The following is a 24,444-nucleotide window of genomic DNA, read 5'->3' as shown; positions in this document are numbered from 1 at the left end:
TAACTGGGGGGCGTGTGTGATATGGGGGTCGAGTCTGAACATGTTTAGGAACCGCTGGTGTGAAACTGACAGATGTTTCTTCTCCTGCAGATAAACAGGAAGTGAAAGCGTCTGCGCTGCTATTGGACGCTGGTCTGCCGTGCAGATGGACGCTCTCTGGACGCTCCACGCCGTCATGGCGATCTGCAGCCTCGCTGCTGGGAACCCAGTCAGCAACGACCCCCTCGCTGCTCCCCGAGTCTTCATCTCCTTCAAAGGTAAGAATCTTCTTCCTCCTCGCCGCTGGCGTTTTATCTCCACGTCTGTGGTCGGCGAGGGTCTCTCGGACCGCCTGCTGCTGATGGCGTGGCGGGTTGTTTAACGGTTGCCATGGTGATGGAGCGCCGAAGGATGCCGTATGGTTGGAACTGTCGGCATTACCTGAACCAAACTCAGAAGACAGCAATCAGATCGTGCCCTCTTCCTCTTCCTCATCAACCTCTACATCTTCCTCCTCATCCTCCTCATCCTCCTCATCCTCCTCTTCCTCGTCCCAGATGCTTCCTTCGGCCTTCACCGCGCCAGCAGAAACCCAACTGCAGGATTATTGATTGAAGTGGATTATTGACACCAGAACACGGATGATGGGGAGCGTGTTGGAGCCGTGTGGTTGTTGCACGACCAGATCAGGCGAGCAGAGCGGCGTCCCCGGGGCCCATCGGGCCCCCAGATCCAGCCTCTGATTAGCATCCAGAGGGATGTTTGCTTTGCTTCCTGCTTGCCGACTGGCGCTGCTGGCTGCCGGTGGCGTCGGCCCGCTTTAATCCGGTGGGATTTAACTCATCAGGCAGTTCACGTCCGCAGATCTGCACTTCTCGTTTTAGAGCGACGGCGTGCGGATTCGGGAGAAGTCGTGTGAATCTAGAAGCTGTCAGGCTGCAGGTGGAGAGCGAAGCACTTCTGATGAGGAAAGAAGCTGCTTACCTGTGTGTGTTTGCCTCTCTAGTCAAAACGAATTTCACAGTCTGCTGCTGCCTCTCCCAGAGGAATGCACACGCACACACACACACACATTCAATATTGTGACTCGCTCTGCCTTAATTGCTTTTTGAGAGGCCCGTGCAGGCCGTTACCTCGGCGCTCGCTGCGTTTTGTCTGTTTTCAGCGTGAAGAGCAGCTCAGAGAAAAACCTGCAGAAGGAATTTTTATCCTCGTTGTTGTTTTAATGGCTGCAGGTCAAACCCTGAAAAAAAGCCAACGCTGATGTTGAACTAAGCACATGCTCCCAACTGATTAACTCAGTAGCCCAGGAGCGAGGTTAAGAACCGTGACCTCCATCTGGGAGGCCCTCCCTCCCCTATTAAAGCAGGTAGAGGAAATCAGAAGAGCTAATGACTTTGCTGTTGTCTGCATACAGAACACACACACAGCTGAAAACACAGATTTTACTGTTTGCAAAGAGCTGCAGATGAAACTTGGAGGTAGACTTTGTTCAGGCTTATCTCGTCTTCTGTGCTGGTGAGTGGCGGGGAAACGCTGGTGGGGGGGGCGGCGACTTGTTGTTTAACAACAAGCAGCTGCATGTCTGGAAGGAGAGAAGCAACGTGACATTTAAAGGTCCATTTCTGCTCCATTGCGTACATAAACGAGGACGTAAAATGATTTTATACATCTGTCTTCAAGCATCCATTATACGTTGCCATGGTTGCGAGTCAGTTTGTCCACTAGTGGGCAGCGCTGAGTTCAGACACCAGGATCTTGGCTGTAGACTGGAAAATGAGACGGGGCTGGATGTCTAAACCACGCCCCCTCAACAATTGGTGATTGGTGGCCATTGCTAACCCTAACCGCTAACAGCTATTGCCCGTCTAGCCACGCCCATTTGACATCCAACTCCGCCCATTATCCAGCCCCGCCCCAATAACCGGGGATATTGGCTGATCGCGGTAATGCACCAGAAGAAGAAAACTGTTTTTTTTTCCATGTTTGGTTGGATTTGGTGGTTTCTGCTGCTTCTTCCTGTTCCTCTTCTTCTCTGGTTTTTTTCGCTCTCTGGTTGTGTTCAACTGTACAGCTCAACGCTGCCCCTCCTGGTTTCTGGCGGTATTGCTCTGGTTTTAAATGACAGCTACTCTCCAGGAAAACGGACCAAGTTCTGTATGTACCAGCAGACGTACGGAACTGTCCGTCCGTCTTCTGTGTCCATTAGAAACGGGCCTTAACGCCGTCCCTCCTGATGCTGCTGAGGACGAAGTTGCAGCTTTTTTCTTCTGCATGAAGATCTTTAGCAGCGATAGCTGTTATATTAATGTGTGTTGTTTCCATTGCCTGGAAACGTCTGGCGGGTTTATTCGCCCCCTCACCCCCGTCGGAGCCATGTAAATGTACTGTACAGTGGATCGGAGTCTTAGCACAGTAAAGACATCACTCTTGATTTAGTTCTCCACACATTTAGTGGCACCAGATCGCTGCGTTTCTGTGAAGCTGCCCGTCAGCGAGACGAAAGAGTCCATTAACATGTGAAAGGCTCGTCGGGCCGCTCGGCCTCTCAGGACTCCGGAGTCCTGCGAGGGGCAGGAACCCTCTTCCAGGGTCGGCTGATTTACATGTGCGCGCTCTGTTTTCTTCGCATTCCTGCTGGATCACACGGCGATGCAGAGAAAACAGAAGTTTTATGTGACCTCATGCAGATCCAGATCTACAGGTGAGCCTCTGGCTGGACTGTGAAGCGACGACCCGACGTCCGCTCTGCGGTTCGGTTTACGTGGAAGGTGTAGCTACTTTGTCACACTCTGTTCAGAGTAAACGGAGCAAAAACTGTAAACATTGGCTCTGAAAAGCGGTGGGCGGAGCCGTGCAAACCGGCCAATTAAAAGCTTTCTGCAGTTGATGAAATTTGAAACGCCTCCTCTGATGACCACAGCGACGGCATTATGGTGCGTCGGCACAAAGCAGAAGTCCTTTACATGCCATCATCAGAATTACGGCACGCTCGTTCCTCCTCCTCCTCCCCCCCCCCGGTGTGTGAGGCCAAATCCAGCGGGATGACACCAGAATGTGGGTCAGCTCCGCTACGATTCTCCGGCACACTGCAGGCAGTGCAGGTGGCGGACACAGAAAGCAGCTTTGGCTCCTCATTCTAAATATTTCTCATCTGCATGCCGACTATTTTTACTCCTTTGCACAGTCTCCGGTCGGTATGGGGGTGTGTGTGTGTGTGTGTGTGTGTTTGGGCGGCAGCGTGGAGGGTTAGAAACTCCCCTTTGGGCTTTAAATGCCAGGCATTCCAGTACGAGCTGGACGCTGTTGCACCGCAGTTGTTTTTCACAAGTTTATTTCTGCGTTTGGTCTTAAAAATGTGAAATCTAACCTCAGAGGAGAATAAAAGCCATGAAATATGATTTAGAATTCAACCCTCCGGGGGGGGTAGTTGTTGATAAATCTGTATCAGCTCTGGGTTTGCCCTTTTTACTGCCACTCCAGTAAATGTTTAAACTGGTGTTACTGTTGCTCACAAGCCAGTTGGAGCTTTTTTCCTTCTCCTTCTGCAGGTAAACATTGGAGCTCAGGGTTGCATTAGTCCCCTGTTGACCTGATTGCCTCTGACAGCTCGCATTATGAGGCCCGAGCCTTGAATGTTTACTCAGGATTGAACTGACTTTGTCTGTTTTCTTTCTTTTCATGCAGATTTCTTTCTTTTTTTTTTTTTTTTTAAACAAATCTACCTCTCCATGCAAGCTTGATTATGAAACCTTCCAGCTCAGCCTCTCATTTTGCTCTTGGTGAGTTTTCATATTCACTGATACCAAGTACAGATCCTGATACCTGAGGTTCAGGGATCAGATACCTGTTAGATACCTTTGTTAAGAGATGTATTAAACTTATAATGTAGTTATGTTTATTATAAACTTGGAAGTATGTTATTATTGTCATTCATAGCTGGGAAAATGGTTTTCCAGGGGATTCTCAGATCCATGGAACTATGATGGACGGCAGAGGAATGACGGTTTCCTGTTAAATGCATGTTTCAAGACTCTTTGCTTTTTGGTTTGGTTTGATTTTTACTATTGATCTTTAAACGCTGAGACTCCCTTTTCACAATTTGCTCCTTAAACTCCTTTTTAGTCTTGCATAGAGAATTTTTTTATTTATTTTATTTTCATTTTTTATTTTTATTTTTGTTTTATTTTTTTTTATCTTGTTTGATTTTATTTTGTTTTTATTATATTTTATCTTTTTTTTTTAATTTTATTTTATTTTATAACTTAACAGTTTGATGCAGAGTGGTGACCAATCCTGGCTTGGAAAGACCTTAGTTTTGGGTGGATGTTCCATTAATATCCAATCTTGACACCCTGTTTTGAAAATAGGTTTTCAAAACAGGGTTTCAACAGTTTGGCTTTTTCTAAAGCCATCTCTTCTTCTTTAGAATATTTTCTACGCGCTGCTGTATTGAAATGAAACTGTCTTCAGCTCTTTGGACTCGTCTCTATTAGATCTGTCCAGATAAATTTACAAATGACTGATTTGAGTTTTTATTGCTTTTTCGATCATTTCCCAACATGTGTGTGAGTGGTTTGTGTAGTTCTGGTGGATTTAGCACACCGGCACGTCTTCGTTCTAGCTGTGATATTTCAGCATGTAGAAGCTGTGAAACCTCCGACCTGGCAGTCTGGCCCCGCCGCTGATGTGGGGCTGTGATCTGTAATTACTGCTTGTGAAGACTGAGCCGCATTTCCCCACAGTGGGAGAAGAATGACTGAAAGCTTTGAAAAGCAGCATTCCTGTGGCCGCGTCCCAGACCTCAGCTGGTCTCTACAGCAGCCAAAACCAGATTTATTCACAGGAAAACTCCGCTGTGTGTCAGCAGGCGGAGAGACGTCATGCAGAGCGCAGTGGGGGTTAACCTGCAGGGTTATGCTTAACCAGCCGGGTGGCGGTTAACCTGCAGGGTTATGCTTAACCAGCCGGGTGGTGGTTAACCTGCAGGCCAGTGGTTTACTTATACAATGATAGTTTACCTGTAGGGTGATAGTTAACCTGCGGGGTGACGGTTAACCTGCGGGATGATAGTTAACCAGCCGGGTGGTGGTTAACCTGCAGGGTTATGCTTAACCAGCCGGGTGGTGGTTAACCTGCAGGCCAGTGGTTTACTTATACAATGATAGTTTACCTGTAGGGTGATAGTTAACCTGCGGGGTGACGGTTAACCTGCGGGATGATAGTTAACCAGCCGGGTGGTGGTTAACCTGCAGGGTTATGCTTAACCAGCCGGGTGGCGGTTAACGTGCAGGGTTATGCTTAACCAGCCGGGTGGTGGTTAACCTGCAGGGTTATGGTTAACCAGCCAGGTGAAGAATAACCTGCATGGTAATGGTTAACCTGCAGGGTGATAGTTAACCTGCGGGGTGGCAGTTAACCTGCGGGGGGACGGTTAACCTGCAGGGTGATAGTTAACCTGCGGGGTGACCGTTAACCTGCAGGGTGACGGTTAACCTGCGGGGTGGCAGTTAACCTGCGGGGGGACGGTTAACCTGCAGGGTGATAGTTAACCTACGGGGTGATAGTTAACCTATGGGGTGATGGTTAACCTGTGGGTTGACTGTTAACCTGCAGGGTGACAGTTAACCTACGGGGTGATAGTTAACCTCCGGGTGACGGTTAACTTGCGGGGTGATAGTTAACCTACGGGGTGATAGTTAACCTGCGGGGTGACAGTTAACCTGCAGGGTGACGGTTAACTTGCGGGGTGGCAGTTAACCTGCAGGGTGGCAGTTAACCTGCGGGGTGATAGTTAACCTGCAGGGTGATAGTTAACCTGCAGGGTGACAGTTAACTTGCGGGGTGATAGTTAACCTACGGGGTGATAGTTAACCTGCGGGGTGACGGTTAACCTACGGGGTGATAGTTAACCTGCAGGGTGATAGTTAACTTGCGGGGTGATAGTTAACCTACGGGGTGATAGTTAACCTGCGGGGTGACGGTTAACCTGCAGGGTGATACTTAACCTACGGGGTGATAGTTAACCTGCGGGGTGATAGTTAACCTGCAGGGTGACAGTTAACTTGCGGGTTGATAGTTAACCTACGGGGTGACAGTTAACCTGCGGGGTAACGGTTAACCTACGGGGTGATAGTTAACCTATGGGGTAACTGTTAACCTACGGGGTGACGGTTAACCTGCAGTGGGATAGTTAACCTGCGTGGTGATAGTTAACCTGCAGGGTAACGGTTAACCTACGGGGTGATAGTTAACCTCCGGGTGACGGTTAACTTGCGGGGTGATAGTTAACCTACGGGGTGATAGTTAACCTGCGGGGTGACAGTTAACCTGCAGGGTGACGGTTAACTTGCGGGGTGGCAGTTAACCTGCGGGGTGATAGTTAACCTGCGGGGTGACGGTTAACCTGCAGGGTGATAGTTAACCTGCAGGGTGACAGTTAACTTGCGGGGTGATAGTTAACCTGCGGGGTGACGGTTAACCTGCAGGGTGATACTTAACCTGCAGGGTGACAGTTAACTTGCGGGGTGATAGTTAACCTACGGGGTGATAGTTAACCTGCGGGGTGACTGTTAACCTGCAGGGTGATACTTAACCTACGGGGTGATACTTAACCTACGGGGTGATAGTTAACCTGCGGGGTAACGGTTAACCTACAGGGTGATAGTTAACCTGCGGGGTAACTGTTAACCTACGGGGTGACAGTTAACCTACGGGGTGACGGTTAACCTGCAGTGGGATAGTTTACCTGTGGGGTGACAGTTAACCTGCGGGGTAACGGTTAACCTACGGGGTGATAGTTAACCTACGGGGTGATAGTTAACCTGCGGGGTGACGGTTAACCTACAGGGTGATAGTTAACATACAGGGTGATAGTTAACCTGCAGGGAGACTGTTAAGCTGCTTTTCCTACCTGATATGTGTATAAAACTAATTGGCTGTTGTGGGATATTTTCAGGTAAAATAAATGTGACAATCTGGGAATTCTGAGCTCAGATCAAGCTGCAGCTGTTATCTGGTCAGTCGGAGGTAATGGCTGCACAGTCCAGTTGCTTCAGACCGACAGGTCAGTAATCAGGATTGATTATCTGTCTGTCTCTGAGCCCCAGAAACCTCAACTCTGCCCCTTGTTTGCTGGGAGACTGATAGGATTCTGATTACATTTTATTTCCACACCAGTAAGTAAGTTATCTGGATGGGAATGCTTTATTGATCACTGAAGATTAGTCTAAAAATGCACATCTGCAGGATTTTTCTCGGCTTGCGGGGACAGAAATGACTTTGAAAGCTCCTAGCTCCCATCAGTAATTAAAAGCCATTGTGATGAAACGCATGGCTGCGTGTGTAACCAGAGCAGCTCATCTGAATGGACTTAGAGCGGGACGTTAAAGGCTCATTTATGCTGGACGCAGATACGGCGAGGCAGACGGACAGACGGTAACGTACGCAATTTGGTTTGTTTAGCTATCAATCAAAAACAGCAACACCACTGGAAATCCTGGAGGCAGTTTTGGGACATATTGCTAACACAACCAGAGGAAGAAACAAACCAGAGAAGAAGAAAATGGCAACGTAAAAGACACATGGAAGTATGAGGACGGCGCCATATGGCAACTAGGACTGGGCGATATGACTATATATATCGTCTGGACGATAGAAAATGTCTATTGTTTCATATGAGGCTCTATCATTTACACCACGATAAGGTGCTTTACTGCAGTATTTTACGTCAAGATGCACTTTACGGCACGCTGCAATATATAAACAAACATGGAGGAAGACGGAAGCATAATTCACTAAAAGATGACCAGCCAACCCAAACTGATGAGCTTGTTCATAAAAGAGGGAAATTTCTGTCACATGGATGCAGTTTGGAAATAAAAAGACCGACTTGGAACCGACAACAGACTAGCTCGCAGTCCCAACAACAGACTCCACCACAACTAACTCATTTTATCACCTGTGCAGGAATCAGGATAAAAATTAGTCAACGAGCAAAAGCAGCGTCAAGTAGAGTCAAAAGCTCATAATAAACTCCAGACGAAAACGGTGCAACAGGTATTTACCTGTAAAACGTCATACGGCGCTAGTTCCCCCAGATGGAAGGAGATCACTGCTGCCGTTGCCAAACAACATCCAACACATGACTGATGACTGACACAACATTACACACACAGTTTTATATGGTTATGTATGTCGTTATGAAGATATAAAATGAGCGAAATTGGAATATGAGGTTTTGGTCATATCGCTCAGCCCCAATGGCAACGTTGCGGTTTACGTACATAAGGGAGCAGAAATGGCCGTTATTCTGTCCCTCACGTCTGTGTGGGAGTGGTGGTATGTTCCTTAAAGATTTGGGCACTGAATCGTTTGTCGCCTCTTATCGTCTCCAATGGTGCCGGTTTGTTTCGGGGGATAAAACTCCCCGGGCAGGGTGTCGTCTCATGGCCAACCGTTAGAACCGTCTGCACCTCCCACCGCCGAGGCTGCTGCTCCTGGAGGATCTGGTTTAGTCTCTCTCTGCCTTTAGGTGAACACAAGCCTTTCTTTATGATGCTCCATGAACGGAGTCCTTGTGTTTCAGCGTTATAGAATAGAACCTCTTGGCACTTTGCGCTGCTTGATTCTCGAGCCATATGGTAGGAAGGTTGTAAAGCGTATCTCTGACTGCTTGGGTGGTCTCAGTGACTGATAAAAGAGGAAGTGGGATCAGTGCCTGGGTTGTCTTTCCCCGGCATATGGACAGTTGTTGCTCGGTATATTGGGCGTGCTTGTGCAGGCGTAGAAGTGTTAGCCGATAACAAAGTGCTTCCAGGTCTCCAGGGAACCATCATGTCCAGGTGGAACTGGAGGTGAGAGTGGTTAGATTACATTTAATTACCAAATAGCTGCAGCTACCGTCGTTTCCATCAGTAATCTGATAATTATTTAGCAGAAAAAATGTAAAATACAGCGGAAGACTGCTTTGTAGCGTCCAGTCATATAAGCATATTTGTTTTTAATGAGCAAACTGCGCAAACCTGCTTAAAAAAACCTTGTATTTCCGAGAAATCCAGTCTTATTTATGCTTTATTACATTATCAGCTGCAGTTATTGCATTTTCAAAAGCTCTTTTCATGCCAGAGAGCTTCAACCAATAGTAACTTATTACGTTATTGGCCTGAATTTGGTTTTATGTTATTAGAAACATTGTGCGTTTTTTGGCTCCATTGCATTTAAAATGGCTAAAATGACTGTTGTTGGTCTTTATTGCAGTAGTAGCTGTTTCAGCTCCTTCAGAATTTCCCAGAAGGTCACGATTCCCTTAAAAATCCAAAGATATGCAGATTTTTTGTCACAACCCCTGTTGCCTGAAACCAGGCTACAGGGGCTCAATTGGCTAAATAAATCTGGATGCAGTTGCTTGTAATCAACAAACAGGCTGATAAATGCAGCTTAGATGTGCAGTCAGATGCTTCCCTCCTTCCCATTTCTCCTCCTGGGAAGTTGGAGCGGCAGAAAAAGCAGCGGACCGGAGTGTTTGGGATTCCTGCGATCTGCAGGAAGAAGGATCAGCTGCGTTGAGGCCGTGATGTTCCCTGTTTGAGGGTTGAACAGCCTCCTGAGTCGGGTTACGGCTCTGTCAGTGTCTCAGACAGAGGAGTCAGTGTTGTCTGTCCGTCTTATCTTTCACGGCCTGTTGTTGCATCTGTTGCCGCCCCCCCGCCCCCTCCCTGAAGTCCCTCCACGTACCAGATTGGAAAATACCAGCCAAACTGCCTGTGAATCAGCTTCCATCCAGCGGCGTTGCAACAGTTGTTTCTTATTCCGTTTGTGTGTTACTGCAAAGCTGCAGAAAAGATGATTTTTGTCATTTATTCACGTCACTAGCACATGCTTGTAATGACCCAGGGAGGTCAGAAAGCTTGGATGTTTGTGTAAATGTCCATGCAGAGTCGTCTCCAGCAGGAAAAAGAGAACCATGCCAGAGAGCCGTTGCGTGTTGGACTGTTCTACACAAAGAGGAGAGAAATCACGTAAACTCTCAGCTTCTTCTGAGTCGTCTACTTCCTGTTTTTCTTCTTCTCTGCTGTGTTTCTTTCGCTGGTTGTGTGTCAGCTATACAACTCAACACTGCCCTCTGTGGTTTCCAGAGGCATTGCTTCGTTTTTCTGCATCAAGTGACACAGAGCTAAGCGACACAAGCTAGTCCTTGAAACAGACCAGATTATGTACGTAACCAACGCAGGAGACGTATAAAATTGTCCGTCTGCAGATATGTCTTCAGGTTCCAGCATAAACAGTCCTTTAGCCTGATTTCGGCAGTACAGCGGACTTACTGAATCTTCGGCACAAAGAGGTGCATTTAAAAGCCTTTAAATTTTCTCAAAAATTGACGATGGAAAGCTCCGAATTGGAAAGCTAAACCCGGTACGCCGCATACGTGCAAAATCTACTGTAAAAAATTTAGCAAAGCAAATAAATTTGGACCTTTCCATCATTCTGGGAGGATTAACAAAAAGAACTTCTACTGCTGGACATGAGGGTAAAAAGGGCGTTTAAAGTCGAGTTGCTAGCGCTGTGGGAGCGATATCGAACAAATCTTAACAAAGACTGGGAGACAGCGTCGAGCGAGTTAAGCCACCATATGTGAATGGATTATGGATGCCTGGGCTGATGTATCTCCTTTGACTGTTCGAGCTTTCACAGAAGCCGGTATCATTGCTGAACAGCTACCCAGGAACTCCGACTACGACGAAACAGAACGCGGTATGCTCGGTGGCAAAATTGTCCACCTGTTCTATTCAGATGCATAAGATGAAGACTTTGATGGATTTGTAATAATAGATTGATAAAAAATTATGTGTGTATTTTTAAATATGTTCAATTTATAAGTTCAACCAAACTTGCTGTTTAGCTTTTGTTACTTTGTTTTACTTTTGTTTTAGCATGTGGCCAATCACGTGGTGCGCCTTATGTATGGCTAAAGCACAGAAAAAGACTGTAATTGAGGCTGCGCTTTCTATTCTATTGCGCCTTGTGGCCTGAAAAATACTATATTTGTGGAGGAGATGGTGGAAAAAGATCCTGCTGATTATTGAATATATATTTTCCAGTCATAATACACCAATAACACATACATATAATTGCAGTAAAGAACAGAAATAGTTCCACAACGTCCCTTTAGATGAAGCCGCGTGTTACAACCAAGTCCAAATCCAAAGCTTTGTTTGTTGTGATCATATCAGCTGCTTGGATTTGCTTTTCTGTCAGTATGGAAGCTGGAAAGTGTCGCATCACACCAGCTCCGTTTCGTCTTATTAAACCTGAGAAAAGTTCTCTTCTTGTCCAAATCCTTGGCCTTTGTTCAGGAAGCTGCTGGCAGATCATCCTGCAGCGTTCTCAGGCTGCAGTATCGGTGACCACGGCGGTATGTAGCACAAGCTGAAAGGCAGGTCCTTTTTCTTGGTGGCATAATTAAGACTTCCTGTGGGACTTTGTGTCTTTCTTCTCACCTGTGAAAACAGGGCATTTTAGACTGGCTGAACTGGTTGAGGACTCAGACTGGCTTTGTCCCCGCACCGCCGTTGGGGTTTAACATTGTATATTTTAAGCACTAGTGTTTCTCTTGTGGCAGATTAGGGTGTCAGGTAGAATAATGGTCCAGGCGGATTACCGTAGACGAGTTACTGGATCCAGTTCAAACCTAAACCCATGTTTCACACTCTGGTCCTGCTGTTTTGTGTGCTAGAAGTTTTGTTCAGAGAAACGGGGCCTTATGCAACATATGATTTGATCTTTGATGTTAGAAAGATGGAATCGCTTCAGCGTTTTGGTTCAGATTGTGGATGATTCTCCATCATGGCTCTCACAGCAAACCACCTCCCAGCCTCCCGTTTCTCCCCTCTGACCTCCCTCTCCGCACCGGTGGGATGGATCATATTCGAAGCCCAGAGCAGCCAGGCCGGCTTTGAAGGCGGATACTCTGTTCCTGCAGGTCTGCAGCTTTCACCCTGCTCTCCATTAAGGTGCACACTTCACTACAAATATCCCGGTCCTCACTTGTTCGCTCTTGTTCTTTCCTTTCGGCACTCAGTGTAGACACTCCCTTTCTGCAGTCGAATCCATCTGATACTTCTCTGACTTTCAGACTGGATTTACTTCAGGAGGAATAAATCAGGACATTACAGCAAGTCGTGGTGTGTTTGTCACCAAAACTTTGAATTTCCTTGCATATCAGAGCTTTTGGTTGAGTTTTCCAGGCTGCATGTCTGTCCAGATGAACGGGCGTGTTGCCTGGGGACTGTGTACTTCCTGGTTAATGGAGGTGCTTGTGAGCGTTTGTTTAAGGCCCGTCTCCATGCATGCGTAGATCCCTGAAGACATTTAGTATATGAGAGTTTCCCTGAAAGGTCAAGTGGGAGGGCATGAGCCTGACTGGGGAGGTCAAGGCCACGGCCCCCCACCGCTGCTCCAATCTCAAAGTCATTTCTCACCCTCTGTCACTAAGAGATTGAGTTTCAGACGCGTCTCGCTGCTCAGACTCGTACACACCAGTGTGACGGTTTATTTAAAGCTGGGAGGAAATCCAGCGTGGAGGGGATGGTGGCGTGTTTGTGGAGGGGGAACGGTATAATACATGGACAATAAACGAGGCTGATATGGGATTATTTCCTTTGAGGCTAAAGCGCTCTTGGTGATGCTGCACGTTAATTCCCTGTAAAAGCAACAGGCGGCTTTTTTGGTCTGTTTTCTTTCTTCCATCTTCAACTTTAGCAGCTGCAGTGGTTCTACAGCGAGTTGGCTGCTTCCAGTTTATAATCCAATGATCCTGAAAGAAAAGTCACTTTTTTACGTCTTTTTTATGATTTTCTGGGGTTGCTTTATAGAAGTTATTGTTAGAAATTCTACAGAAGAAAGGCGACTCTGGTTGGACCTCCTTTATCTCTGATTGCAGCATCATTTTCTGTCTCATCATATCCAGAAGTTTCTGCAACATCAGCTCTTTTATTTTCATCGTCAACCAGTTCACAAAGCCTTCTCCAGAACATCCCAGTGATCCTCCATGGGGTTCAGGTCTGGACTGGTGTGGACATGATGTCTCCTGTTCCCTGAACCACTCCTTCACCATCTGAACCTCCTGGAGAAAGATGGAGAAACCTGCTCAGTTGGGACATTCAGGTAGAATATCTAGACCTGAAAAACTGCAGCAACCCCAGATCCAAAACCTCCCCTACAGGCTTGTACAGTAGACACCCACCATGATGCTGGAACAGGGTCCATCTGGACTCATCAGACCACAAGACCCACTTCCAGCTCCAGATTCCAGTCTTTATGCTCATTTTCTGGTTCTGCTCACTGATCAGTGGTTTTCTTCTGGTTCCACAGCCGTTCAGTCTCATCGTTCATGTGGAAATGTTCTTACTTTCACTATTAAACATACTCCTGAGTTCTACTGTTGTTTTTCTTCCACTGTTTCACCATCATTCAGGATGTCTTTCCACCACATTTCTTCCTGGAAGACGATGGTTCTGCATCATGTTTCCAGTTTTTAATGATGCCTTGGACAGTTCTGAACCCAGTTTTAGGAGTTTCTGCATCTCCTTCCATGTTTTTTCTGCTTGATGTCGATGATCTGACCCTTCTGAAACACACCAACACCTTTTCTGTGTCTTTCCACGTGCTGGTTTAAGAAATTAGAAGCTTCTCGTTGCATCAGTTGTAGCTGTCTGCAGGAATTAAGCAAGAAAAATCTTTAATGAATTATTATTTATAATGTAAACATCACTGAAAATGAGAAGCAGCTGGGAACTAAACTTAATAAAATATGTGTAAATAAAATGAATAGAACACTGTAAAACTGCAGGATTAGTTTGAGTCTGTGGGATTTTCTTGGGGCCAGAAGTTTTAACTGGATGAAACGTAAATAAACTGCGTGCAGCTCACAGCCACTTCATCTTTGTCACGATAATCTTGATAAGAGTTTCCGAAAATCCTGATTACAGAAGTTAAACAAACATGATGTCATGGCAGCGTTGGTGAGGTCATAGATTCCCCGCTGGAGCGGCAGCGTTGTGCAGAAGTGAGCTTTCAGGCTGCGTGTTCGGAGGATCCGGCTGCCGCTCGCATCGATCGGGTGTCCAGCTTTCTGCTGCAGAATCAGAAAATAAAAAGTGCAAACAGAAGAGATGATCTTCCCTCTCAGCAAGTTTCCTTTTAAGGTTTAGATGGAAAACAAACCGGATGTGAAGTTACGACCCGTCTGTGGTTTGCATTCAGTCTCCCACCTCGGTCATGCACATTTCCCCTTGATTGAGGTGGAAAGAGGCTGTTTACCCCCCCCCTCCATTTTACAATGCACGCACTCTGAGGCCTTTGTAGTGGCGTGGTTTTGAAATGCTGATGTGGATATTCTTCTTGTCGGTGGAGTAGGTGTTAATTGTAGAGTGTGAAGATGGATTCACCCACGAGGCCCAGCCGAGGTCAGTGCTGACCCCCCAACGGGCTGGTTTTTGTCAACAACCCATCCTTTCAGGCGCCCTCCTGTGGCGGGGCCGCCTCCTGATTGGTGCAGAGGTGAAGAAAGGCGGGTGGAACCCTGGCATGCCATGCAAATCCTGGTGTTGTTGTTGTTGTTTGGCATCGCCCACACACTCCTGCCCCGTTAGGGTCCCATAGCTGCAGGGGCGTTTGTGTAGGTTTGCCTCCTATTCACAGAAGTTCATTCACATTCTGGGAGATCTGGGGGTGGGCATCTGGCTTTTTTCTGTCAGTGAATGCAGCACACGGCGTCCCGCTGGCCCATCTCCGCGCCGCTCTGTCCAGGTCTGAGGAGCACCGCGGTGGAGCTGCTAAAGGGAGGACAGAGGTTTAGAGAAGAGGTGAAAAATGAGGTTCTCAGATCGGGGGAGGGAGGGGCCGAACGTAAAGAGACTGTTTACATCATCAGGCCCAGGCTGGCGCACTGCCAGAGCCAGAGTGGGCGACTGTTGCAGAATGAAAGCGTGGAGGATTAGGAGTATTAGCGGGATGTTTGCTAATGCCCTGTTGCTGCTACTCGCGTTGTTCCGACACTCGCTTCCTCCGCCTGAGACCGACCGACGTGCCCCCCACATCTCCGAGTGTCTCTTTGTTTTGTAAATCTTCAGATGAGTGTGATAAGCTCCTGTTTGACTTCCTCACACAGTTGCTTGTTTTCCTGCTTCAGCAGAGGGTTAATGAATACTTTATTGCCACTTTACTCTGTAAATCTGAGTGGCTTTCTTTAATTTCGCCCCCCTCCAGGGACGTCCCGTGGCGTTTCCCAGAGTTTCGAAGCGACCTACTTTGCATTTCCTTTCTGTTAAAAGACAAGCGGGCCGAGAGTCCAAGATGAAGCATTCGGATGGAGGGAGGGCAAGTCGGAGAAAAGAGGACGGGATGGGATTTCCCTCCCACCTCTCCCCTCCGGCCTGCGAAAGCCTCCCTCGTGACTGACGGTAACGCTCAGGTTTTACCTCCACCTGTCGTCTCCCACCTTCCCAGTTTTGACATGCTCATGTTTTATCTGAGAAGAAGCAAAGCGCGTCCATATCCTGCCGTTTCACTGCGGCTCGGCTCCTCCGTCGTGCCGCCTGGCAGCCGTTCATCATCGTTCAGGGTGCGAACGTCCCAACTGCGCTTCAGGTGCTCCGTGTGATGCTCATAACTCTGTCAGGCACATCTCAGCGCTGCAGCTCAACCGGGACCATTGTTTGCTGTTTTAAAGCCTGTAATTAAGTCAGTTAACCTCCCTTTTAGGGGATCCAGAGGGTCCCCGCGCCCACCTCTGTCACGCGCTGGACCCCATGGTGAGCGATGGCTTTTTAATGGAAGCCTCCCAGCAGAAAAAAAAGGCCGAGTGGAGCCAACCCGGGGGAGTATTTAAAAGACTGGCAGAAGGAGCAGTAATGAATAAGCAGCTCTTCCTGTTTTCCTAAACGAGGAAGCAGCGTTGAGTAAAGGTAATTGATCGGAACTAATTAGCAGCGGAGAGATAAACGATGGTTAGGTGAGATGAGGGGCTTTTAATGGCGCTGGAATGAACTCTGAGTGCTTCAGCCATGGCGTTGTGTTGCACGCTCAGTCTGAATCCTCAAAACGTGGAGTTTATTTCCTAAATCAGCAGAATGTTTGAATGATTTGGAGCTCAGACAGTTTTGGAAGACTGTTGTGTAGAATCGCTCAGGAAATGGATAAAACCTGGAGGCTGGAACTGAGCCGGTGATGTCGGTTTGAAGCCAGGTTGGTAGGTTACCGGTGACTGTGGAAACATTTACCATAAACCTTTTATTTTTTATTTTTATTAAACGTTAACGTCGGGTTTGATGCCAAAAAGACTGAACATGTAAATCACATGTTCAGTCATGTAGATCACATAGCAGCCTTGTCGTTATGAGTCTAATAAATATTAAAAAACAAAAGACCATAAAAGTTCATGGATTGAAAGGAATTTAGTGCATCAGAGAGAAATGAATTATTGGTGTGAAGGCAGGTTTATCAGGCTGGTTTTTGTCCCGATCGTCTCTCGATTGAAGCCACAAAGAGCCGATTGTCAGGAGTTTGTGAAGGACGTGGTGTTTTATTTTCCTGTGGTGTGTTCAGGTCGATTTTGTCTGATCTGATCAGAAGGTCTCAGAAGGAGAGATGGTAAATAACGAACATGTTTAATATTTATGACTAAAAGTGCTGTGTGTGTGTGTGTGTGTGTGTGTGTGTGTGTGTGTGTGTGTGTGTGTGTGTGTGTGTGTGTGTGTGTGTGTGTGTGTGTGTGTGTGTGTGTGTGTGTGTGGTGCTCTGAAAGGAGCTGAGCACGCTCAGTAATGTCACGTGAACCAGGAGAAAAGCCAATCAGGTCGCGAGTCGACTCTGCTGACTGATCAAACATCGACGCTCTTTTTTTGCCACGAACAGTAACGTTGTTCTAACGATGGCAGGAGTCATAAATGACATCATTCGTTACTGTAAAAGGAACGCCATCGGCTATGGTGAGTTCAAAACGCGTTTTGAGCGACAAAAAAAAATCAGAGTTTCTGCGAGCAGCCTGCAGCTCCTGTTTGTGGAGAGAACTGCACCGTTGAGGATCATTATGACTTGTTTAGATGCATTTTCAGAAAGCCGGTCGCTGCTTCACGATCCGCAAGGCAAGAGTCAGCGAGCCGCATGCGATGAGGAACATGTGTCTGGGTTCACCACAGGAATCCTCCAGGGGCTGCGAGATGATCGCTCTGATTGGTTGACGCCCTGCGTCAAGCGGCCAAAGTTCAGGTTTTCCATCTCTAGCTTTACGTGCGTTCCGCGCAGAAGCTTAAAAAACTTCTTAAAGTTTCGGCGCGTACGCTGACACTCAAAACGCGACGCGCCTCCACATAGACTTCATATGTAAACCTGCCGCTCTTGACGCTCTAGACGCTCATAACGCGTTTGGTCTGAACACTCCGTTATTCCCATCACCGGTACCTTGCAGTAACGTCATTTATAACTTGCTAGCAGCGGTGCTAGCATCAAGCTGTCCTAAAACTGTTTTTATTTGCATCCAACTCGGGCTATACTTCAAACAGCTCACATTCCCGTCGTCGTTTTTCCTGTTTGACGATTTTTTCAGAAAAAAAGACACCAAAAAATGACCAACGCTGCTTCTTCCTGTTTGTCCGCCATGTTTGTTCACGCCAAAGTCACGTTCGACAAAACGTCTTTGACGTAGAAAAGACAGAAGCGTTGCAGCTTTCTGCACGTGGACAGATTTATAAAACATAAATTAGGCCGTGTGGTCTTGATCTGTGCATGAGGTCATGTGATCAGGGTCTGCAGGTCCCTGGAGTCATGTGATCAGGGTCTGCAGGTCCCTGGTGTCATGTGATCAGGGTCTGCAGGTCCCTGGTGTCATGTGATCAGGGTCTGCAGGTCCCTGGTGTCATGTGATCAGGGTCTGCAGGTCCCTGGTGTCATGTGATCAGGGTCTGCAGGTCCCTGGAGTCATGTGATCAGGGTCTGCAGGTCCCTGGTGTCATGTGATCAGGGTCTGCAGGTCCCTGGAGTCATGTGATCAGGGTCTGCAGGTCCCTGGAGTCATGTGATCAGGGTCTGCAGGTCCCTGGTGTCATGTGATCAGGGTCTGCAGGTCCCTGGTGTCATGTGATCAGGGTCTGCAGGTCCCTGGAGTCATGTGATCAGGGTCTGCAGGTCCCTGGAGTCATGTGATCAGGGTCTGCAGGTCCCTGGAGTCATGTGATCAGGGTCTGCAGGTCCCTGGTGTCATGTGATCAGGGTCTGCAGGTCCCTGGAGTCATGTGATCAGGGTCTGCAGGTCCCTGGTGTCATGTGATCAGGGTCTGCAGGTCCCTGGTGTCATGTGATCAGGGTCTGCAGGTCCCTGGAGTCATGTGATCAGGGTCTGCAGGTCCCTGGAGTCATGTGATCAGGGTCTGCAGGTCCCTGGTGTCATGTGATCAGGGTCATACCTTTGGTTTAGTGCTTTTTTATGTTTCTTGAACTTCTTTCCCCCTCATGCATGTGACCCTGTGAGTAATGGATGGATGGACTTTGCGTGATCATACATGTCAAGGATTTATTTTAGTTTTTCCATTACAAAATCAGAGACACAAGATCCTGTCAGAGGTAATATGATTTGCGTGGCTGCCTTCTGCCTCGAGCTGAAGCAACAGTGCACGTAAGCTCCGTGAAATAAAGTCAACACAGCAGCGCGGCATCATGGGAGTTTTTTTTCTTTCTTTTCTCAAGACCAATCGCAAATTTGAGAGTATAATCCCAGCTTGCTGTTTTCACCTTGTCAAAACACGACAGGAAGAAAAGAACTTTGTCCAGAATCCAACAACCGAGTTGTGTCAAGTTCTGACAAAACCTTTTAACACCCAGAAAGCGAAGCCGCTGATAGACGAGCTTCGTCTCAGCTGCGGCCGACCTGTCTTCCTCTGCCTTCCAGGTTTAACATGAGCTCAGTTCTCCCTGCACGACCCGCGCGTCAGCTGCCTCCTCACATGTCAAAAAACTCACTTTCATCTGTTAAATTATGGGAGGGAAGTCTGAGCTGGCCCTGAAAAGAGCTGTCATGACCCCAACGAGCAGCGAGACACCTGATAGTTTACCCATCAAAGACTTTCCTTTCTAATTTTCCTGGATCTTTTCATTTTAATGGAGGCTTTTATGTGATATTAAAAGTCTGTTGATGCGCCTGTGGACGTTATCGCTTTCAAAGTCTGCACTGTGCATTTCCTAACTAGGTAATCTAAATTTAATTAAACGTTATTGGTTGCAGGATTCCTTCTGCTTTAATCCGAGTCGGCGGCAGATGCTTCCATGTTAGACGCTTCATTTCAGCTGAACTTGGTTCTGACTCAGGCGTGTGCGGTAATAAAAAGGCCTTGAGGCTGTTTGTGATGAATATCATCTGAAAAAGGTGAGTCCTTGCCAGCAGAACATCACTGTTAACCTCACCGGGCTGCAGATATTTATAGCTCATCTCTCTGTGGTGTCAGGAAAAAAAAAAAAAAAACAGCCTGAAAAAATGATGCTGCAGTATTTACGTGCTAGCTTACCTTGGGAACATAAAGTCAGATGAAAATGCAATAATGCAACTGGGCTGGAGTTTTAACGTGTTGTCTACGTTCCAACATGACAATGAGTGTTGGAGCGCCTCTGTAGCACATAGCAGCTCACCCACATGTCATCGCTGCCAAACCGAGTGTGGTCTGGCTAAACGCTGAAAGGGAAACTGCGCTAAGGACGTAGAATCATTCCTGGTGTCTGAGATGTTGCTGTTTTCCAACTTGTTCAGCATGATTGCCAATATGGATACAGGCATAACATGGACATGTTAGTATTTACAGTCCAGGAAGAAATGGTCTGGTCGGAATGCTAACATGTAGCATAGCAACATCGTCCTGTAATTACTTTACTTCTATCTAGGATAACTTGACTTGTTCCTAACATTACTTTACTCATTTTTAGGATTACTTTACTCAATGATTAACAAGGATAATAGTTTAGTTCAAACCAATATCTTCAACGGGGGTTTGGCAGCTCTGGTCCTTGAGGGCCGCATTCCTAAATAGGTCTGGGCGATTAATCGGATTTTAATCTCAACTACGATCTGGGTTTTCAACAATCATAAAAGGGTGTGATTATTTTTCTCTCTGCAGTTTCCTCTCCTGCTGTCTTCAGCTGCTAATCGAGCGTCTCTGGCGTTGCAGCGCTGTGCTGTAAACTCCTCCCACAGCCGCTTTGCTTTCATTCAGACACTGTTGCCAACTTGCTGACTTTCTCGCTAAATCTGGAGACTTTTTTGGTTAAAAGCGACAAATCTAGCAGCTTTTACTGGAGTTATTAGAGACTTTTCTGGTGTTTTGGCGACTGACTTGAAGGCACATATTGTTCTGCAGTTACTGTAAGGAAGGAGCAGCGGGAGCCTCTCCCGTCCTAAAGCACTCCCAGGCGGCCAGTCTCAGTCGGCTCCGGCTGCAGGTCAATGTAGAATAACTGCAGTAGGTTGTGGAAGTTCACCTAAACATAGTTTATACCATTGTCAGTGACAACTGGCTGCATTATTTTCCTATACATAGTTCGGCGAATTAAACACTGTAATATCCCTCTGTTACGGGGCGTTACCATAGCAACGCTTTAATCAGCTGGTTCAGATCAGCCGTCTTTTAACAGGTGAATCAGAGAAACGCGCTGCAGCCTGACAGCCGTTGTTTGGCATAAAACGTACAGCCAGGCCAACGTAAAATAGCTCCTATATAAGCAGTAAAAGCGGATTAAACAACTTGGAACCGTACATTAGACGGTTATAACACGACAGTTGGTTATAATATGTTATGACCGCTTCGCTGTCACACGGACCGTTACAGGAAGTCATTCCTGCCCACCTCAATAAGACTGTTCAGTGCTTGTTCCTCGTGTCTTATATAACATCCCAAATGTTACCAATGTTATTTATCTCCTCTCAACCGCCGAGAACACCACGACGTGCAGCGTTGTTTAAAAATACTGGATAATTGTGTTAAATAATCAAGATCTCAATTTCAGTCGAAATAATCGTGATTAGAATTTTTGTCATAATCGAGCGGCCCTAGTCCTAAAAGTGTTTTCCTGCTGCAACACACCTGACACACATCAGACTGAATTTAAAAGACTGGTGCAGACATTAAACTCTGCACTAGTCTGCAATTTACTCATTGATTTTATTCAGGTGTGTTGCAGCAGGAAAACCCTGAACATCTGCAGGACTTGAGTTGCCCACCCTTGCTCTACAAACACCAACAAAATGCCAATATAGCAACGTTTTTCTGAAATACCTACATTTTTATTCAGTTATGGCTCCCCTGAAGGAGGCAGATAACAAATCAGGAGTCTGTTTGTAATTTTGGAAGAATTATTAAATTAATCCAAAATATACAGCATGAGGGGAAAAAAAAAGCTAGACTTTGTAAAGATACACACCAGGTAATTTTCTGCTGCTTCCAGTGTTGATTTACTGAAGTTAATCTCACATTATTCCACAAACACTTTCTCTGCAGTGCTCCGTGTCTCTGGCACAGATACAAGTCATACATCTCTGATGAATGCTCCACATTCTCAGGATAAACTCGCCCGGGGAAAATAGCCTGTAATATATCCTCATCGCAGCGAGGCTCCAGAGGAGCGCCGCTTAGACTCGCCTTGCTTAATTGCGTCAATTAAAATGTTTTTCAGAAACATGGAGAGATTCGCCAGTTCTGTAGTTTGTTCACTGCTGTGTGTGATGATGGAGAGAGACGGAGAAAGTGTGTGTCCCAACCCTCACAGAAAAACCACATGTGCTTCACATGTACGCATGCACATGTGAGCAACATGTGCAAACTGGTTTAGAAACAATTTCATGCGATCTACAAGTAAAGCAGGTGTATCGAACATGTTCTTCACATGCGGTTCACATGAAATGTTCCAAAAATGTGTTCTTGCACATGTGAAGAATGTATGATTCACATGTTTTTTTTATGTGAATAACTTTTTTGACTTGCAAATTACATGTTCTTCACATGTGATTCAAATAAAATGTTCCAAAAATGTTTTTGTACATATGAAGAATGTGTGGTTCACATGTTTGTTTTTTAATATGTGAACCACATTTTTAAAATGTGAATTTACATGTTCTTAGCATTCACATAGAAAGTTTTTTAACATGTGGTTGACATGTGAAGAATGTGTTTTTCTCATGTGAATACTGTTTTAAACATGTTAATTATGTGTTAGCATTGGATTCACATAAAAATGTGCCAAAAATGTGTTCTTGCACATGTGAAGAATGTGTGATTCACATGTTTTTTTTATATGTGAATCCCATTGAAACATGTAAATTACATGTTATTTGCATGCGATCCACATGAAATGTTCCAAAATGTGTTCTTTCACATATGGTTGAAAAAATACATTTTTCACATGTGAATCCCATTTTAAACATGTGAATTACATGTTCTTTGCATTGGATTCCCATAGAAATGTGCCAAAAAATATGAGCCTAAATCGGGATGGGATACGAACTGGATGGGTCACTGGGCCATCGTAGTGTCAATTTAGAGATAAACCAGCAGCTACCGTCAGTCTGATGGGGAATCTGAACACGCCATTAGCATGTATGTTTTTGGACCGTGGGAGGGAATACCCGGGTGTTGCGGGCGGACAACCCGTGCGTGTATTTGGGGAACATGTACAGGTGTGCTGTTCTAACCATGCAGCGGTGCCGCCTGTGGAGAATGTCATTGAGATGGTTTGCAGCAGATTCACGGCAGGCAGCTTCCGTGTTCGGTCTGAGGTCAATCCCACAGAGAGTGTGTGTGAATGAGTGTGTGTGAATCATGATTGAGCTGTAACAGATTTCACAATGATAATATTACTGTTATTTGTCATAACTTTCAGGTTCCAACAATAACATGACAAACTAAAAACTCTCACGGTGGAGCTCAGATTTGGATGTGTGTAATCTATTAGAGTGGTCTCTCGTGGTGCATAAACAACTAAAACCCCAGTATCGTCACCATGCAGGTTATTGATGGCTCATTTTCAGGCGACAGAGGAAGCCAAGACAGACCAGCTGTCAACGGGACTCCACAGAGAGCAACATCATCAGAACATCATTTATGTAAATAATAGGGCTGTGACGATATGCTTTTGTCCCGATTCGATTCCGATTTTTTTGGTGTCTATTCGATTTAAATTGCGATTCTCACAATTCTTTGATATTGCTAATTTTTTTGGATTAAAAGCAAAAAGTATAAAACTTTTTTTTTTCGCTCTACATTTTTCTTGATTTCATTTGGGAAAAGCAGCACAGTATCCAGACCATCATTCTGCTGCTATAATGCCCAAGACGACAAGTTAAAAAAGATCAATAAAAACAAAAAAAAAATGACAAAAATTTTGTCATGGATATTTATTTGGGGAAAAAAAAGGTTTTTTGTTAAAAATTCAATTTTAAAATTGTGAAACAAAATAACCCGAATTTTCATTTTTTAGATTTTTTTTTTTTTTTTTTTTTTTTCCCCCCTACCATTAGTAAATAAGCAGGTAAGATTAGTATTTAGACGGGGTCCAGGTGACTGAACAGGCCAGGATCTGGGTGCAAGAACCTCGTTTGAGGTTGCAACTGGTCTTAAAGTTTGATGAGTTGACTTTAGCCGTCCCGCATGTTGTAATCTTACTGGACGATGGGTGTCCACAAACTTCAGAGACTGTTTGCTGTCACTTGTCCTGGATTGTCCTGCGTTTCAACAAATAAGGTGACTTGTGAAAAGTTGTAAACTAGTGCATTAGGGGTGGGGAAAATTGAATCGAAAGATCGAAAATCTGGATCTTTTGCTTCACAATTTTAAAATCGATTTTATCGGTGAAAAACCTATTTTTTTTCCAAGTAAATAAAATTAATCCACTATAAAATTTTTGTCATTTTTTTTATTGTTTTTATTGATCTTTTTACTTGTCTTCTTGGGCATTATAGCAGCAGAACGATGGTCTGGCTACTGTGTTGTTTTTTTCCTCATTGAAATCAAGAAAAATGACGAGCAAAAAGTTTTATACATTTTTTTTGTTTTTAATCTACAAAAATCAGCAATATCAAAGAATTGTAAGAATCACAATTTAAATCAAATCGGCACAAAAAAAAATCGGAATCGAATCAAATCGGGACAAAAGCATATCGTCACAGTCCTAAAGTGCATGGTGAGGGTTTGAAGCTAAAAGCAGTGTTAGCGTTAGCACGTTTGCTAGCGTTATTATCAGATCTTTAGGAAGTAGCAAAACTCACTCTTACATTACCTGGACGGATGCAAGCTCCCTAAAGCTTTGTTCTTGTCTTCGTCGAGCCCTCAACTTGTCTGTTTGTGTCTCAACGCAGCAAATCAGTTATTTCCAGCCGGACAGAACCGCCCCCGTTCTGTCCGGCGATAAATTTCCCGCCTAAAAACGAATGTT

At 45.7% G+C, this 24,444-nt stretch overlaps 1 protein-coding gene across 1 annotated transcript in view; it reads left to right on the top strand.

Moving 5' to 3' along the window:
• The window catches only part of LOC306757274 (semaphorin-3F-like), an 81,384-nt gene that overhangs the window by 1,582 nt on the left and 55,358 nt on the right, over positions 1–24,444 (top strand). Inside the window, exon 2 of the mRNA XM_079242278.1 lies at positions 91–257. Within this exon, the coding sequence (XP_079098404.1) occupies positions 146–257 (112 nt within the window). The 5' untranslated portion in view covers positions 91–145. The remainder of the gene's footprint in view (positions 1–90; positions 258–24,444) is intronic.

The sequence above is a fragment of the Telmatherina bonti genome (assembly GCF_933228915.1).
Source record: "Telmatherina bonti genome assembly, chromosome: 6".
Taxonomy (NCBI): Eukaryota; Metazoa; Chordata; class Actinopteri; order Atheriniformes; family Telmatherinidae; genus Telmatherina; species Telmatherina bonti.
The sequence above is the reverse complement of the archived record's forward strand: the minus strand, read 5'-3'. Positions and strand labels throughout refer to the sequence as shown.